Genomic DNA, 19,284 nt, shown 5'->3' with positions numbered 1-19,284 from the left:
GTACATGATTAACACTGGAACTATACACAGTGGACATATTGTTCTTGAGATTTCAACATTTACCTGCAAGATGAGCCATATTTATCTAAACACATTTTTAAAAATCACAATCCATAAACCGTTTTTATTCCTTATTTTCTTATTTTGAGGGATGTCATTTGAGACGGTAAACATAGACATCCAAATTTAGTTTTATAGACTGCGATTTTATAAGAGGACATGCATATATAATAGAGAAAGAATCGCAGAAATTTTGAGATTATTATTATTATAATTATTATTATTATTATTATTATTACAGTATTATCTATTTTGGTTTGCTACATTGGGATCTTTAAACACTGCTGCTCTTGGATCCAAAGTTAAGTCGGCGGGGAAATTTCCTACCATCTCACGTTGTTAACATGACTTAAACATTCAATGCGCCACAACAGTTTACGCACCTAGGGCACATGAGTCCTTGTTCAAGATAGAGACAGCGTCTTTTATTATCAGTTAAAAATGCAACGTCATTAACAGTGATGGCCATAGCTGGGGAAGGTAGCTCCATACAACACTGTTCTAACTAATACGCTTCCATTTAAATCAACCCTTGGTTTGTGACTAGGACTTGATCATGGAGAAGCGCGGAAATTATCTAGCCTCGACTGAAAACTCCGAAAAGTCACTGCTACTCGCTTCTTACGAGAAGAAGTCCTCAAAATGGGGACCCGTCTCTCAGTTGATAATACTCGCCGTGGTTTTCATGCTCTCGAACGCTCCAGTGGCCTCAATACTTAACTTAGAAGGGATCTTGAATCCGGATATCGGTCTATACGGTTTAATGTGTAATTTCGGTGGCTGTACGTTGTCTTTAGTGACATCTCCAATGATTTCACGTTATGCCGGGGCCAAAGGATCAGTGATGCTGGGATCAATGAGCCAGATAGTGTTCATTGCGGCCCATTTCTACGTTCAGCCTTACATATTGTTACCCGTGGCATTCCTAAGTGGAATATGTAAGTACAACTTTTTCATGTAGCTTGTACCACTATGACGGTTTGTAATGAACCTTTTACATATACCTATGACGTATGTCCTAAACTTATATAATTTAGAACGCTTAATTCAAGCGTGGGCTCGAAATAGGACATTACGTTTTAGACTGACTTAGTGGATAACGCAATCCAAAGACTCCACGGTTCGTGTCAGATTTACGTAAGGTCGCGCAAAGAAAACCCAAGTCCACATAATGACCAGTTAAATGATTTATTCGTTGACGCTAGGTAACTATATATTCTAAGTGATATGAAGCCTCCAACTCTTAACTCATCAGCTCTGTACTCCGTCGCTTCCAATCTCCTCCTTCGTTGCTTCCTTCTACATGTCTCCCCAGCTGACTCCCGTGTATCTCTCCAGGTATAGCTTATATCCTTATTCCTTATCTACATGTATGGTCCATGACGCAAACTTTAACTACCTTTAATTGTATAATTAATTTCTTAACCTCGTCGTCATACACAGAGACCGCCGCATTACTTAATAACTATTGGACTATAACACATTACGTCATACAACTTCGTATGATCTCTATGTCGGACCCGAGAGGTTGTTTATCTGTGTAGTTACCTTACGAAGAGGAACTACAAGAGAACTTCAGAGCAAAATGCTTGCTTGAACGTGGAATTTAATTAAAAATACATTTAAATGTGCCCTCTGAATGGCAACATTTACAGTGCACATGTTTAATCAAAAGAAATAGGAAATCAGTATTATTTTAGACGATAACTGCTTTATTTTATTGATTTTCCCAGAACTAAAATAAATAAATATATTTTATCTAAAAAACAAGATCAACCGTTATTTGTTGTTATTTTGAACCTTCCCGTTGTATTAATATCCTTCGGTGTCTTATAAGATTTTGATTGTGGACCTGTACATTTGATACGTACGGGGTGGTTCAAAGACTAACTTGTATCTCAAACAGTGGGTATTGATATAAACCTTCGTTCAAAATTGTAGCCAAATTTGTATAGATACATAAATAAATAAACTGAGTATGTTTATTGGTTGACTATTTTCAGTTTTTGCCAATGGTATGATAACCAGTAACGTTTACATCACGGCACTGGCAGTAGACTACGCCAAAATCACAAAAAAACCGCTTCACCACGTAATGGGGTTCTTCAACGGACTGTTTTCAACGATATTCACTACCAACTTTATATGGGCTAACCTCATTTCATCTCTGGTCCTCACAACCGATGAAATGGATAATAGGACGGAGTCATCGGAGTTTGGGGACTTGAGCGAGTTGTGTGGGCCATCTTTTTGTCCTTGGGAGGACGTTACTGGTACACACATTAGAGAACCTGAACAATACATTGTGTATATCCTATTGGGGTCGTACATCGGACTCATCTGCATAGCCTGCTGTGTCACTCTTTTGTTTCTTAAGAATATTCACCCCACGTCCGGAGACGCGCTTCATGGTGCCAGAGATTTTTGCAACAGTGTTCTGAATCTACTGTGGAAGAAGAAGCTTGTGTTGATAGTTCCTTTGTTGGTTACGGCTGGTTTGGGGCAAGAGTTTATTGCCACCGAGTTTACCAAGGTGCTACGCAGGATTTGAAAGTCTTAGGCCCGTATTCCAAGATGTTCCTTAAAATAAGTCTAAGGTCAACTTTTATAAAGGCTTCCTTTGATGAGGTGTTCCTTGGTAAAGCAAGGCCTAACGAAATGGTATTCTAAGACCACACTTTAGCCTCTCCTTTGATGAGGAATTACTTTGACAAAAGTCAGCCTTTAGGTAAGGGACACTGACATAAAGGAGCTCCTCATTCGTTAGAGTAGGCTTTTGTGACACTCTCCTCGTTTAAAACGCCTCAGTAATGTTATTTATTGAAAATTAATTGGGGTCAACTGATCAACAGTCATGCAATAGCGCATATGGACATAATAAATGCATGTGGATGTTTTGATATAAGCTAAATTTAGTGCATAAAGCAAGTATGCATGGCAAGAAGAAAAAAGAATGGTTTGGAGGATGAGAAAACCAAAGTCGTAGACCCTTTTATAATATCAAAAAAAAAGCAGCTATACTGATGCAACTAGTCAACAGAGAAAAGCCTATCCTCGCTCAAATGTATTACTTCCGCCAAGGAGGTTGTTTTCATCCCTGTTTGTTTGTCTGTCTGACTGTCTGTTTGTTTGTTCGTTTGTCATCAACATAACTCAAAAAGTTACAGGCCAATTTTGATGAAATTTTTAGGGTAGGTCAGAAATGGCTTATATTAGAAGTGATTAGTTTTTGGTGGTGATCAAGATCAATAATCAATAAAGTATCATTAATTAAAAAAACTCAAAATGTTATGTGCTGATTGTGATGAAATGTTCAGGAACTGTCACAAGTGGGCCAAGGAACAGATTATTGGTTTTTGGTGGTGATCCGGATCAATAATCAAAAATAAAAAAAACTAAATCATTATATAATGAAAATTGGGTGTAGACTTTGCTGTTGGAGTGCTTTTCTAGTTTAATTTAATGATTTTGAATTAAGGTAGGCATGTTGGTTTAAATAGTCCTCCATGGAGCTGATTTTCACAAGAGCAATGTACACGAATGCTGCTTAAGGAAGACTTAAAGTTACTCCAGACCAACCTTACCTTTTATGGAATCCTGAGCCGAAAATAAAGGAAATCTTTAAGCAAAGGCAGATTCTAGAAATGACCGATTCCTTTGCTAAGGATGATTGTTAAGTGATTCCTTTCAAGTGAGATAAAGAAAGGTCTTGGAATACAAATTTTGTATAAGGTCGACTTTAGGTCTCCCTTAACGCTAAAGAGAGATTCTGGAATACGGGCCTTAGATTTCAACATTTAAAGGTGGTTTAATGTAGGCTAAATAAAGTAGAGTAGTGTGTGGAATTTAATTGAGTGCAATGATTTAACACTTTGGTTCTGTGACAAAATCCATGCAGTGTACATCTTAGTACCAAAAAAAAAATACTTCAACCCATGATTAATTGACAGCTCATACCAATTAATACATAGTAATGTCCTTCAATATTTTCAGGCATTTGTGAGCTGTGTAATAGGTGTCAATTACAACGGGTGGTCCATGATATGCTACTCGGCCGGAAGAAGCATAGGAAACGCTGTGATTGGTCGCCTCATCAAGTTCACCGGTCTGCCAGCCATGTGCGTGTTTGCCACTTGCATCAACTGCGCATGCCTGGCCAGTATGTTGGCACTTGATCCAGCGGATATTATTATTGAGTATCACTTCTTTGTCCCTGCGGCCTGGGGTGTAGCGGACGCCGTGTGGCTGACCCAAACGATGGGTATGTATCTGTCTTAATGGTGGACATGGTAAAAATGTTAAATGCAATATTTTTCAATTGGTGATCCTTTTCTATGTCATTCCACATAGTGAAAAGTAATAAACTTATTTAAAATAACAGTTTTCGGCGTACTTGTAACAGTCCTTTCACGCCTACTTTACTATTCTTATCCCTTTTTATTTGGTTAATTGCATAATTACATGTATGATGTCCAAATTTATTCCAACGTTTGTGGTTATTTAAATTTAATTTTTTCAGCTTTCATAGGGCACACGTTTCCAGACGAAAAATGGCCAGCATTTGCAGCAGCAAGAACCAGCAACTACCTTTCATCGACTGTGATTTACGCCCTTTCTAACAGCCTCTGTTTGGACGCTAAAATATACCTTGTATTTGGTTCTGTTGGACTGTCTTTGTGTTCATTTATGACTTTTATTTTAATTCCAAAAATAAAAAGGACTTAGAATTGTTTCCTTATTTTATGTAGCAATTTGAGCGATTTGGATAGAGACACGTTAAGGTATTTGGCAATTATTGCTCATTAAACCCATTTCTTATGAAATAAATAAATGGAGGGTGTGTTACATAACATTTTAGCAACTCATATTATCAAAGGAAAGTCCACTTAAATTGATTAAATCAGTTTTTAAATCAATAAAATCATCGATGCTTCTCACAAGCACTTTTTGACGTAGATGCACGCTTCGTTTTGATATATTATTATTCATAATGTTCGTATATACTACATTCAATATTTACTATTATTTTAAACAAAATGCCATCAAGTTCAAGCGCCAAACGTATACTGCAAAAATATCCTAGAATATCATATAGGCAACTATAGACAATTACTCGTCGAAAATGATTTAGCAGATACAATGAATCACGTCACATGCAAAAAAAAAAAAAAAAAAAGATTTTGAAGTACCTTAAAGACCCATGACTGGAAACTCCGTTTATTTTGTGCGTTTCATTGGAAACCTAAAATATTCCTGTTGCGATGCTTTTTATCACAGTATTGCGTGCTTGGAAAAAAACAAATTACCAATATATATGACATTTTTTTCACTTGAGATTGCAATTTCACCCACATGTAAGGACTTCTAGCCTATAGCGTTCTCATTCTAACGGCCTTGGATGGAGAACACAGGTCATTTTACAGGCTTGTTTACCATTGAAATCTTATCTGACCAACTTGTTATTGGATCGATGGTATATTGCCATCTATATGTGTACGGTTACCAATGCTAACCGTCTTTACATTGCAGATTACACAAACGCTGGTTGACCCTCTCAATGTAAGACCTTCCACCGAATATCTACCAAGGCCTACCACTGTACCTTTCAAAATGGCTCTCGCCGTAGAGGCAATTCTGTCTTGCGAAGTAACGGCAAAAGAAGAAGAATCAACATATGCATCAACTGGAGAGAGCCACACTACGAAGGCATTATTGTCGGATGGTTCATCTGGTAATTCCTCTGCGCCGTCAGAGACACAGCCCTTGTTGCTGCGCTCCCAATCGGGCGCCAGGCAGTCCAGTCGAACCCCGGTGGTTCAGCTGTTATTCTTATCTATGACATACATGCTTGGGTTCTCTCCCTTAGTTGCTTTAATGAACTTAGAAGGGATTCTGAATCCTGAGATCGGATATTATGCCTTGATGGGGAATTACGGAGGCGCTGTGTTTTCTTTTGTAACAGCCCCTGTCATTGGGCGTTTATTGGGTGCCAAGGGATCAATCTTACTCGGTTGGAGCGGCCAGTTGGTCTTCATAGCTGTACACTTTTATGTAAAAGCTTATATTATCATTCCAGTCGCATTCTGCATAGGCATATGTAAGTACAGCATTCACTGTTCATTATTCTATGCGCGTTTGACCATAAATATACATATTCAGTCATGAATTTTACTTAAAAAAATCCCACTTGAATTTCCATTACTAAGGCAGGTTGAAAGTGCAAACGAAGGTATTTATTAACGGATATAGCTACAACTGGGGTTTCAAATGTTGTTTTTATAATTATATTTTAATTTACTTATTAAAATAGTTGACCAAATGTATCACAGCTCGTAATCTTAATTTCAGTGCATGCGCAGACAATGATCACCAGTGGTGTTTTTGTGACCACTTTCGCCCTACAGTATTCAGAAATCACTAAAAAACCGCAAAATACAGTTATGGGAATGTTTAACGGAGTATTCTTTGCCCTGTTCTCGTTTGACACCGTTTGGAGCAACATGGTTTCATCGCTGATTCTAAACAAACCTGTAGACGACTTTGTCAACGGAACAGCGGTTCCAAACCCAATGAACTTGAGTCAGCTATGTGGACCAGCATTCTGTCCGTGGGAGGATACATCCGGGACCTACATCCGACAGCCGGAACAGTACATAGTGTATATTCTTCTGGGGTGTTTTCTTGCAATGCCCGGGACAGCTTTTCTCATAACTTTGTGCTTGCTTAAGAACGTTCACCCTTCCAGGGGAGACGCCTTGCACGGTTCTAAAGACTTCTTCTTCGTCATCGTCAACTTAATATTTAAGAAGAGGCTGATTCTTATCATTCCTCTTTTTATAGCAATAGCAATTGAACAGGAGTTTATCTTCACTGAATTCACAAAGGTATGCTATTACTGGTCGTCCGTGTAGATAACATTTAGGATAAAGGAGGGACGGGTGCTGGGTTTAGGCTAGAGTGGGACATGGCATATATTTATTCAGCATGTAAACGTAGAGAACAGGGGAAAGGTAGTTTTAAACCAACTCGATATTAAATTAAGTTATCGTGTGTGTGGAAGCGATAGACGAAGTGGGGGGGGGGGGCGTAGGGGGAAGTATCACGGACCCAGATCATATTCAAACGACGTGAATCGACAAGTACGTATATCATTTTGTTTTTTGAATGGTTAGCCCCATCCCCGTCACACACACAGCCACAAAATATCCGTTCTACACAACTATATGCACTAAAATTTAAGAAAAATTACTGTTCACAGAGGTGGTTGAAGAAATATAAATAAATATATAAATACTTTATTAATTCATTGCAGTTATATGTTTGTCTTATCAATTGCACATGTATTTTGTACTAATCAATTTTTATATTCCAACAGGCATTTGTCAGCTGTGAGATCGGCGTCCAGTACAATGGCTGGACAATGCTGGCCTTTGTTGCAGGACAGTTGCCAGGCAACCTCGCAGCTGGACGGTTGGTCAAACACCTAGGCTGGCCCATCATGTACATCCTGGCATTTCTGTGCAACTGCGCATGCTTGACCAGTATGTTGCTCTTCGATCCGGTGAACAGGGGCATGGAGTTCTATTTTCTGATTCCGGTTGCATGGGGTTTTTCGGACTCGGTGTGGATGACTCAGTCTTCAGGTCGGATTTAATGTATATTCTTGCTTTTCAAAGACAGAAATAATGTTTTGTCCTTTAACTTTCAAAGAAAAACAAACATCCAAACATCCAGAACAGTTTGGTTTTAATTGCAATGAGTAGATGCTTCTTTGCCTGCAAAAGAAAGTCCAATACTCCATAGAACTACTGTTTATCCATTAGCTTTTTTAAAATTCCCTTTTATCAGTGTTTTCATACATGCTCAATGTTAAAATTCTGTATAGTTGGATGTCTATTACTCATTCATGTTCATGTTTGCCTCATCTTGTATTTTCTTGTACACATGCCATACATCTATTTTTTTCTTTATTATATCACTGACAAAACGAAAATCCATTTAGTCTTTAGACACAGTCTCTTTATCTAGTATGCACGCCAGTACTGCCCCTTCTGCAGGACTTATCGACCTCGAATGAGCGCCTCTCATACCCACGTGGTACATTTACCTTTTCAATACACCGCCCACTGACTCGGCCTTTCACATGACTTCCCTCTTACCTGACGTCATCATCGACCCGTTTAACGACAGTAAATTCATTTTTCTAATCAGATTACCTGTAGTAGAGATCGAATTGTTAGTAGTATCAATGCACGAAATATGTGTTAGACTAAATCACTATTATAACTGTTATTATCATTATGTTAGTATCACTATATTTACTATTATTATTAACCTATACTTTTCCAATATTGTTGTACTTATATTTTCAGCATACGTGGGGCATATGTTTCCAGACGAAAAGTGGCCGGCATTCGTGGGGGTCCGCTCAGCCCTTTATGTTGTATGGGGTTCACTGTACGCCACAACGAACTTCATCTGTATGAACGGCAAAATATACATTGCGTTTGGTGTGATGGGATTTGCGTTGTGTTCTTTTGCAATGTTTGAATTCCTTCACCGTAAAGAGAAGAAAAAGTAAATGCAGACGGTTTAAATTTTACAGCAGCCTTTCTTCATATTACAGCAATATTTGTCCAATATTAAATTTTCATTGAATAGAGGAGTCTGCAACCTGCAGTGACACTGCATCTGGATACGTTGAAAGTAAAAGTGTCTTAATTTACATTTCAATTTTCATTTAGAGCTTGGCTTCTTTCTGTATGTTCATTCCTAACAAATAACAAATGCTTGTATCTAAATCATGCTACAGCTGAATATATTAGAACATACCTGAATTCAGAACAGGTGTAAGACATTTCACCTCCCACGTGCCAAGTGCGTTTTTTTTTACTTTGGAAGGCTTATCTAAAAGACTTGCATTCACCCTACTTCGCTATTCCCATTCAAATACGTGCTGTGTATTGCTTACTCAAACGTACACTGCAAAAATACCTTTGAATATTTTATAGACACATTATCCACTAGGTAATTACCGCTCGAAAATTGCTTTAATAGATATTTCCAAATACCTTGGAGACCCCATCTGATAACTCCATTTCTTATGTGAGTTTATATATATATCCCGTAATGGAAAATCTACGGCATTCCTGTATCAATGTAATTAACAAAGTCTTACCAGGGGCGAAACCAGGATTATTTGAAGGGGGGCATGGATGCACGCGAAGCCTACCCTCGCTCCCTTTGGCGGAGGGTTCGGGGCCCGCTAAAGGATATTGGTATTTCAGATGGTGAACGGTGTCATTTGGTACGGTTTACAACTATGATTCATCTAGTCAAAATTCTAATTGGGTCTAAATGGTATAATTTTTTCAGAAATCGAAGGTGGGGTTAGGACTCCCCTCTCACTCCCCTTAATCTGCCGCTGCTTACATGCTTCGAAAATACAAGTCTCCCAATATAAGTGACAATATATTTTTTTTCACTTGAAATCGTAATTTCACCCACGTATTAGGATATCTAGCCTGGTGTCTACATTCTAACGGCCTTGACTTTACTTTCTTGTTTACCATTGAAATCTTATCTTTAAATTGATCAATGATACATTGCCATATATGTGTGTGAGGTAAGCAATACTTAGACGTCTCTACAGTGCAGATAAACCGAACTGGTTGTTTACGCTTTCAACGTAAGACACTCCACCTAATATCCACGAAAGTCTGTATACCACCGCACCTTTTAAAATGGCTCTCGCCGTTGAGGCAATTCTGTCTTGCGAAGTAACGGAAACAGCAGACGAATCACCCAAAGCATCAACTGCAGAGGACCACACTAGGAAGGCAACATTACTCCAGGGTTCGTCTGGCAATTGTTCCTTGACATCAGAGACACAGCCCTTGTTGCTGCGCTCCCAACCCGGTGCCAGACAGTCCAGCCGAACCCCGGTGATACAGTTGTTAGTGTTATCTATGGCATTCATGCTCGGATTCTCTCCCTTAGCGGCTTTATTGAACTTAGAAGGGATTCTGAATCCTGAGGTCGGATATTATGCCTTAATGGGCAATTTCGGAGGCGCCGTATTTTCTTTTGTAACAGCCCCTGTCATTGGGCGTTTATTGGGTGCCAAGGGATCAATCTTACTCGGTTGGAGCGGCCAGTTGGTCTTCATAGCTGTACACTTTTATGTGAAAGCTTATATTATCATTCCAGTTGCATTCTGTGTAGGCATATGTGAGTATTTACAGCATCCATTGTCCATTTTTCACGTTATTCGATGCTCGTTAGGCCGCAAACATACATATCCAGAAATTAATTTTTCTTGTTTTATTCTACTCGAAGAGTGGTTGAAGACGAAAACGAATATCTTTATAAGTTGCTGGCATCAACTGGGGATTCAATATTTATATATTTATATATTTATTTATTTATTTATTCCTAATTTATTACAGCTTGGGATCTTAATTTCAGTGCATGCGCAAGCGATGATCACCAGTGGTATTTTTGTAACGACTTTCGCCCTACAGTACTCAGAAGTCACTAAAAAACCGCAAAATACCGTCATGGGAATGTTTAACGGAATATTCTTTGCCCTGTTCTCGTTTGAAACTGTCTGGAGCAACCTCGTTTCATCGTTGATTCTAATTCAACCTGTAGACGACTTTGTCAACGGAACAGCGGTTCCAAACCCAATAAATTTAAGCCAGCTATGTGGACCAGCTTTCTGTCCATGGGAAGATACATCCGGGACCTACATCCGACAGCCGGAACAGTACATAGTGTATATTCTTCTGGGGTGTTTTCTTGCAATGCCAGGAACAGCTTTACTTATAACGATGTTCTTTCTTAAGAATGTTCACCCATCCAGCGGTGACGCCATGCACGGTTCTAAAGACTTCTTCTTCGTCATCGTCAGCTTGATATTTAAGAAGAGACTGATCCTCATCATCCCTCTTTTTGTAGCAATAGCAATTGAACAGGAGTTTATCTTCAGTGAGTTCACAAAGGTATGCTTTTTCTTGTCCTCTATATACCAGGACGGGTAGGGATAAGGGTCGGATGGGGCTGGGCATACCTCTCACAGGGAATAAGGGTACTTGCTTAAACCAAATGGATATTTGAATAAGTTACAGTGTGTGTGTGAGGGGGACGAAAATGGGCCGAGAGGGAGGGGTAGGAGTAAGTATCAAGGACCGAGAGCCTAGTCAATCGAAGTGAACGGTAAAATATATCATTTTTCTGAACCCCGCCTCCCTTACAGACGCACAGCCGCAAAGTATGCAGCCTACTCAACTAAATGCACACATTGTAACAAAAATTTACTGTTCACAGAGGTGGCTTAAGAATTATAAATAAGTTTACAAAATTCAATTAGTTATTCATATTAATATTCATATCTTCTCAATTAGACATATTTCAAATCAAATTAATCAGTTCTTATATACCAACATAAAAGGAGGAAAAAAGACAGGCACTGTCTTCTTAACTGGACATCTAGCTTAAATATATATTTTATGTCCATACAGGCATTTGTCAGCTGTGAGATAGGCGTCCACTATAACGGGTGGGTAATGCTGGCCTATGTTGCGGGTCAGTTGCCAAGCAACCTCGCAGCTGGACGATTGGTCAAACACCTAGGCTGGCCCATCATCTACATCCTGGCATTCATGTGCAACTGCGCATGCCTGACTAGCATGTTGTTCCTGGATCCATTGAACAGGGGCATAGAGTTCTATTTTCTCATTCCGGTTGCTTGGGGGTTTTCAGACTCGGTGTGGACGGCACAGTCTTCGGGTGAATGATCGGTTTTATATTTTTTATTTATATTTTTTATATATATTTTTGCTTTATAACTGCATTAAAATTATTTTTATCTTGTAACTTTCAATTAATAACAAACACACAAACTGCCAGAACAGTTTGATTTTAATTGCAGTGAGTCGGTGTAACTGTGCCTGCGTAAAGAAAGTCCAATACAACATAGAACTATTCTATATTCATTAGCTTTTCCCATGTTTTTCTTATATCAATGTTCTCATTCGTATTTAGTTTTAAAATCATGTAAACTTTGATGTCGATTCCAAATTCATGTTCATGTTTGCCTCAACATTTTATTTTCTTGTACTCATATACACGTAGTACGCCTATTTTTTATCCTCCATAATATCACTGACAAAACGTAAATTTATTCCGTCTTAATGCACCGTTTCTGAATCCGACAAGTACTGCACAATAACACTGTGATGCAGGGCTTATCGACATCGAATGAGCGCCTCTCATTTCACGTGGTTTATTTACCTTCTGAATACATCGCCCCAAGACTCGTTTCACGTGAATTACCTCTTACCTGACGTCATCATCGACTCGCTTAACGACAGTTAATTCGTTTTTCTAATCAGATTACCTGTAGTAGAGAACAAATTGTTAGTAGTTCCAATACACGTAAAATGCTTAAGACTTAAATTTATTTGATAAAAATTGTTTTTATTATTGTAACTGTTTTTATTATAATATTAATTATGATTATTAACCATATACTTTTTTATATTGTTGTACTCGTATATTTTCAGCATACGTGGGACATCAGTTTCCTAACGAGAAGTGGCCAGCATTTGTAGCAGTCCGTTCGGCCCTTTATATTGCATGGGGTTTACTGTACGCCACAACAAACTTCATCTGTATGGAAGGCAAAATATACGTGGTGTTTGGTGTGATGGGATTTGCCTTGTGTTCTTTTGCAATGTTTGAATTCCTTCACCGTAAAGAGAACAGAAAGTAAATACATACAGGATGAAATTGACAGCAGCCTTTCGTGGCATTACAGCAATATTTGTAAGTTTTAATAAAATAGAAAATAAAATTGTTTATTAAAAGTTTTCCGGATACAACATTATATATTAAAACGAAAAAATACAATGAAACAAAATTTAATGAATTGAAGTTAAAATACTTGCCAATTAGATATAAAGTCGAGTTTGGGGTGCGTTTGTCTTTCAAGAGCATTAAATAATCTTTACCTTCTGTAACTACTTGTCAAATTACTGGCGATGTTTCACATTTGTAAACTGATACTGTCTGGAGAATGGCACATTTTGGACCTATATTTTACATAAAAAAGAGATAGAAAACACAAATGTATCAGAAGACATGCTGACAACTGCAAATAATCTTTTTTTTTCTGGACTGTGAGGACCTTGATCTGAGTCATAGGGCTACTTTTAGGTCGGGAATGTTTGTAATCTGGTCCGTAGTAACATGGGTGCACTATAATAATAATACATATTTTGGGTAATTCGGTATTTTGGGCTCTTATGAAGTTGTTTCAGTGAGTGAACTGAAACAGACTTAAAATGTTTGTCACATATTTCAATTCAGTAGAAATCACTGCCCTAGATCTGCTGACTACGAAATAACCCTATCTTCCAAGTCACGTATTTTTATACCAAAACTCATTTACATCGCAATCAACATTATAGATTTGACTTACAATTGAACCTAGATGTGTCTTATCTATCACTCTTTTCCTTAAATTGGAAATATAAGTATTTAATTGAATATTTACATGTAGTACGCAACCTGCAATGACACTACATTTGGATACACAGAAACTTAAAAATGTCTTAATTTCCATTTAATTTCCATTTGGGAGCTTGACATATTTCTGTATGTTTATCTGTTACGAATATACATATGTATAATGTTCTGAACAAATGTGTGTATCTAAAATGTAACTTCCCATGATGCTACACCTGGATATATTGAAACATATCTGAAGTCATCTATACAGGAACTTGTGGAGGTCATTTTCTCACTCACGTGCCCAGTGCGTTCTTGTTTACATTGGAAGACTTATCTGACCGACTCGCCTCAACCTTACTTACTCTAAGGTGTTAGTAAATACTAGGGGAGCATTGTTGCCGTCAGAAACACAATTGCTACATTCTTATACAGTTAACATCTGATTATACCATAAATTGCCTTAATTCAGAGACAAAAACAGGTGGACGTTATTTAATCTCCCACTTGTCCAATGCCTTCTTGTTTACATTAGAAGGTTTATCAGACCGACCTGTATTAACCTTGCTTCACTATTCCCATTCAAATACGTATTAAACTATGCTTACCTACATCGTTTGAAAGCACTGCATAAACTTTGTGAATCGCAGTTAGCAACACGCTAGTCAACCTGATATTTACGTGCCTCTCAGATCGAATTCGACATGTCTCTGGTCGTAGAGGCAACTCTGTCTTGCGAAGGCTTGGACATAGAGGAGGAATCAACCCATGCATCAACTGCAGGGAGCCAAAGAATGGAGGTTCTCTTGTCGCCGATTTCCTCTAACGAAACCCCAGCACCTGAGGAGAACAATTCCTCGTTGCTGGGCTCAAAAACCAGCTTCAGGCCGTCTAGTAGAACCCCGCTGATACAGCTGGTAGTCCTGTCGGTGGCATACATGCTGGGATTCTCTCCTTTAGCAGCTTTATTGAACTTAGAAGGAATCCTGAATCCTGAGATTGGACATTATGCTTTGATGGGGAATTACGGAGGTGCCATATTTTCATTTGTAACAGCCCCTGTGATTGGACGGTTTCTAGGCGCCAAGGGTTCAATCCTGCTAGGTTGGAGCGGACAGTTGGTGTTGATAGCAGTGCATTTCTATGTAAAAGCGTATATCCTCATTCCTGTGGCATTCTGTGTAGGCGTGTGTAGGTATTATTTACCGATTCTTAAAAGCCATGCATCGCGCGCAAGGCCTTTATACTGCATTGCAAAGAGATTTAAATGTCATAGGAATTATGTTCATTTCTATTCGCAACCAAGTTATACCTAATCCAGAAGTGTTGAAACATAATATTCGAAAGTAAACCCGATTTTTAAGTTAATGTTTCCACTTTCTAATGGAATTTGTTTGTCTATCTCCGTTATTTAAATAACTATGAAGCTGGAAACACACATATAGTAGTAACGGTTACTGATAAAACTATACACCTTTCTGAAAAGGTGCTTAAAATTGAAAGAAATCTTAGATTCTTGTCATATGTGGGTCTGACGTATGTCGTGTGGTGTTTTAAGGTATATCCTGTTAGACATTTATTTGTGCCTCGATCACACAATTTACATACACATTAAGGCACCGTTGTGCAAACAAAAATCGTTAATATGCATTAATCGTGGATATAATCTGGGTATTTGGTTTCAGTGCATGCGCAGACAATGATAGCTGCTGGGGTTTTCGTGACCACGTTCGCCCTACAGTATGCAGAAATCACTAAAAATCAGCGACATACAGTCATGGGGATGTTTAATGGAATGTTTTACGCCATATTCTCATTTGAGACTGTTTGGAGCAATATCGTTTCTTCTCTAATACTTAACCAACCTGTGGTGACCTACTTCAACGCAACAGGGCTTCCAAACCCATTGAATTTAAGTCAGCTATGTGGACCAGCTTTCTGTCCGTGGGAGGATACATCCGGGACCTACATCCGGCAACCGGAACAGTACATAGTGTATATTCTCCTGGGGTGTTTTCTAGCAATGTCCGGAACAGCTTTTCTGATAACGTTGTGCTTGGTTAAGAACATCCACCCATCCAGCGGTGACGCCATGCACGGATCTAAAGACTTCTTCTTTGCTATTGGCCATCTACTGTTCAAAAAGAAACTGATCTTTCTCATCCCCCTTTTTGTGGTTACAGCAGTTGAGGAGGAATTTATCTTCACTGAGTTCACAAAGGTATATGTTGCGATTTCTGAGCAGTTTTGTTAGCAAGTGTACCCAAAGAGTTCTATTGATCTAAGAGGAAATCCAAAGACAAATACATCGAACGAAACGAATCGCAGTGTTGTAAAGGTGAATATAAAAGGGAGGAAATATAAGGTTTTTTTCTCTTTCTTTATTATCTTCTTAATTGAACATAATGCTTAATTATATATGTTATGTCCACGCAGGCATTTGTCAGCTGTGAAATCGGCATCCACTATAACGGGTGGGTAATGCTGGCCTACGTTGCAGGACAATTGGTTGGTAACCTTGCAGCTGGGAGATTGGTCAAACACCTGGGCTGGCCCATCATGTACATCCTGGCATTTCTGTGCAACTGCGCATGCTTGACTAGCATGTTGCTCCTCGATCCGATGAACAGGAGCACGGAGTTCTATTTTCTTATTCCGGTTGCTTGGGGTTTTTCGGACTCGGTGTGGATGACTCAGTCTTCAGGTAAATGACCCGATATATTTTAAAAGTAAACGCTGATGGTTCCAGGAGTTACAGTACTCGCCTATCTTTGGGGACATCTTTGCTTACTGCAATTCTTGCCTTTTTCCATTGCGAGGGACAAAGTATAACAAGCGCCAATAGACAAGACCAAGCAATTTTTGCATTCATATAACTTATATTTGTGCCCTACAAATTATATTTAGCCTCGTGTATATATTCGCCTAGGGAATCCAACCGAAATACAAGCCAGCCTTCCTCCTTAAGCAAATTGTCTAAACTCCTATTCACAAACACTGTTCAGAAACTACAGACAACACCGGTCCACTCGACAATATATGGTTTTTCAAACATCAACAGTTTATTTTATTTTGTTTTATTTTTATTTATTTTTATTTATTTTTATTTATTTTTTATTTTATTTTGACGGATTATACTTTAAAAACATGTTAACCCTAGCAGTCAATCCACTTATGATATTAAGGATGTTATATATATATAATACTGACAGTTCTTTAGAGTTACATAGTGAACGGCAAGCATTTAAGCTGCAGGCATTATATTTGTCTGCTAATTTCAACATTTTAAAAATAAATTACCGTCGTATACTTCAAAAACCGTTGACAAATGTTTGAACTCTGAGGTTTCTATCCTTCTCTCAGCCTCGTTGTGGAAATAACAACTGGTACAATGGAAAATGTATACTGTTAATGTCACACGTTTAAAACCTGATAAAAAAAAGATTGCAGTTCGAAATATACTCAACTTTCTGATAAGTTCTCGCTTTTTGACATAATATTTTTGATATGTCTAAGTACTATTATTATTATTATTATTATTATTATTACCTTTTTGCTGTTCTTATATTATTTATTTATTTTTTTTTTTAATATTTTCAGCATACGTGGGACATGTATTTCCTAACGACAAGTGGCCGGCATTTGTAGCAGTCCGTGCGGCCATTTATATTGCATGGGGTTCACTGTACGCCACAACAAACTTCATCTGTATGAACGACAAAATATACATCGCGTTCGGTGTGATGGGATTCGCCATGTGTTCTTTTGGAATGTTTGAATTCCTTCATCGTGGAGAGAAGAAAAAGGAAATTCAAGCAGGAAGAAATTAAATGTAGTCTACCGTCGTATAACGCCAGTATTTGTAGGTTGTCCTTTATTTACATTTCCGGATACAAAAATAGGACTTGAAGTTACTTGACCTATGGCATGAAGTAATACGACCCCAAGCTTTGTTCTACTTGTAGCTTGCTAATACATGAATTATCCGTTTAATTTTTGTCTGATCAATCTTCGTATGGTGAACAGGTGATCTATAGTTTTAATTTTTATTACAAAACATATTGAATAAGAAACTAAAATCCGTGGACAACTAGCAAAATGTATCTTGGAAGAGTGTGTGCAGGGTAATATCGCCTGAGGTACCGGTGTGACAGGAATGGTAGTCCTAGGAATGGAAGTCTGGTGTCCGTGTGACAGAAAGTCCGCTCTCCATATAGTTGTAATAATTAGGGTTAGTCTGACCTAAGTGGGTCAAAATCTAGGTCGAGTCTCACCTGTACAAATGCATGGAAAGCGGACTCTCTGTCAAGGGGGGGGGGGGGGGGGCGCTTTCTGGTACATCACAGCAGGGTCCCATATGATTGGTACTGGTTGGGGTTAGTCGGAGTATTGGGGTTAGCATATGGGGCGAAGGTCAACTTTCCCTGTCACAAGGAGTCAGTCTGCGCTTAGAGAGCATTCCATGGTAATATATATATATATATATATATATATATATATATATATATATATATATATATATATATATATATATATATATATGTCATTCTTTGCTAGTGGTTACAAAATGTTGAATTTGACCGAAAATTTCAAACTTTATCTGGGAAGCTGTAATTTTGCAATGTGATAGCTACACCATCACAGTTCACCATTTCATCAAAAGGGAAACAGCAGATGCCCTTGTCAGGGCACACAAGAGAGTTGAACAGCTATACCCTCCAAATCCAAGACGCGTTACATGGGAAATACACTATAGCTAATAAGTCCCCGGTCACTTTAATAGCACACGCTGTCTACATCAGACGCGCTAATGCGCACGTCCCCGACAGTGTTAATGACAGGGGGATTACGATGGACAGCGCATGTTGCTCACAGCAGTAAGCACTGCCGCCGAAGTTAAACCGGTAATTAAGTCTTTAACTTGACTAAACATGTTTTGCTTTGTAACTTGCGTCCTTCAGTCTTGCTGTTGCGGAAGCGCCGGCGGGACATATCTCCACCTTGCCGATATTTATCCCGACTCTCGACTTTAAAAGTATTATTGGTTTTGATTTGATCAAAGTCTTATTTTATCAGAAAACCTGCATATTTTCATACGTTAAGAGAATTATAGAAACTGTAGAAAAAGCTACTCGTACATCAGGGATAAAAAACAACACCTTGCAGCACTATTACCTATTATTCATCACCAGAAGTTACTGTTTCACTTTTTTCTCCCAAATTACAAAGTCTGATGACAACTGAAAGCCTTTAGCCATACCTCAGGGCAGTGGGAGATTTGATTTGATTAAATGTAATAAAAGTATATTTTGAAGAATTTTCCTAGCCTTCGGCAATTTCCGCAAAGCTTCGGCATGCGCGGCAATACAGAGCTGTCGATATCTGTATGCGTGAACAATAGAATTTGTGGAACAACGGTTAACGTCGTTGAGTCGTCTGCAACCTTCTGGACGGGAGTTCGTGTCCCTGTTGGTACTTTTGAAGATTTTGAAATTGTCATTATTATAAATATCTATTAATATATAAAACAGTCGTGGCTAATTGTTTTTGCAACGGAAAGCACAGTAGGAAGGTTTGTTGTTATTGTTAAAGTTATTATTACTGGGGACATAAATTAGTATGCTAATCTCTTATCATGGTATAATGATTGATACGATGGGTATCAAATAGTTTTCCTTTGATATAAACAACAAAAGAGCGGCCTTCCAAATA

At 38.4% G+C, this 19,284-nt stretch overlaps 4 protein-coding genes across 4 annotated transcripts; all 4 read left to right on the top strand.

Annotated features, from left to right (window-relative positions):
* Positions 1-332: 332 nt before the first annotated feature.
* On the top strand, positions 333-4,788 carry LOC106151154 (N-acetylglucosamine transporter UNC93A). Its single transcript, XM_024077717.2, has 4 exons — positions 333-998; positions 2,064-2,593; positions 4,054-4,321; positions 4,580-4,788. The coding sequence occupies exons 1-4, from the start codon at positions 617-619 to the stop codon at positions 4,783-4,785; spliced, it is 1,386 nt and encodes a 461-aa protein (XP_023933485.2). The 5' UTR covers positions 333-616; the 3' UTR covers positions 4,786-4,788.
* Positions 4,789-5,225: 437 nt separating this feature from the next.
* LOC106151151 (N-acetylglucosamine transporter UNC93A-like) lies at positions 5,226-8,772 on the top strand. The gene is made up of 4 exons (XM_086995986.1): positions 5,226-6,157; positions 6,409-6,944; positions 7,436-7,703; positions 8,433-8,772. Exons 1-4 carry the CDS (start codon positions 5,566-5,568, stop codon positions 8,639-8,641), a joined length of 1,605 nt encoding a protein of 534 aa, XP_086852112.1. The 5' UTR covers positions 5,226-5,565; the 3' UTR covers positions 8,642-8,772.
* A 659-nt stretch (positions 8,773-9,431) lies between these two features.
* Positions 9,432-12,928, top strand: LOC106158926 (N-acetylglucosamine transporter UNC93A). Its single transcript, XM_013535053.3, has 4 exons — positions 9,432-10,290; positions 10,528-11,063; positions 11,583-11,850; positions 12,627-12,928. Exons 1-4 carry the CDS (start codon positions 9,804-9,806, stop codon positions 12,833-12,835), a joined length of 1,500 nt encoding a protein of 499 aa, XP_013390507.2. The 5' UTR covers positions 9,432-9,803; the 3' UTR covers positions 12,836-12,928.
* Positions 12,929-14,087: 1,159 nt separating this feature from the next.
* On the top strand, positions 14,088-18,027 carry LOC106158925 (N-acetylglucosamine transporter UNC93A-like). Its single transcript, XM_013535052.2, has 4 exons — positions 14,088-14,763; positions 15,258-15,793; positions 16,009-16,276; positions 17,173-18,027. Exons 1-4 carry the CDS (start codon positions 14,277-14,279, stop codon positions 17,400-17,402), a joined length of 1,521 nt encoding a protein of 506 aa, XP_013390506.2. The 5' UTR covers positions 14,088-14,276; the 3' UTR covers positions 17,403-18,027.
* The last annotated feature ends 1,257 nt before the right edge of the window (positions 18,028-19,284 follow it).

This window comes from Lingula anatina, chromosome 9 (assembly GCF_051362555.1).
Source record: "Lingula anatina isolate TDL-2025a chromosome 9, LinAna3.0, whole genome shotgun sequence".
Classification (NCBI taxonomy): domain Eukaryota; kingdom Metazoa; phylum Brachiopoda; class Lingulata; order Lingulida; family Lingulidae; genus Lingula; species Lingula anatina.
Note: the sequence above shows the minus strand (reverse complement) of the source record. Positions and strands in the feature narration are given on the sequence as shown.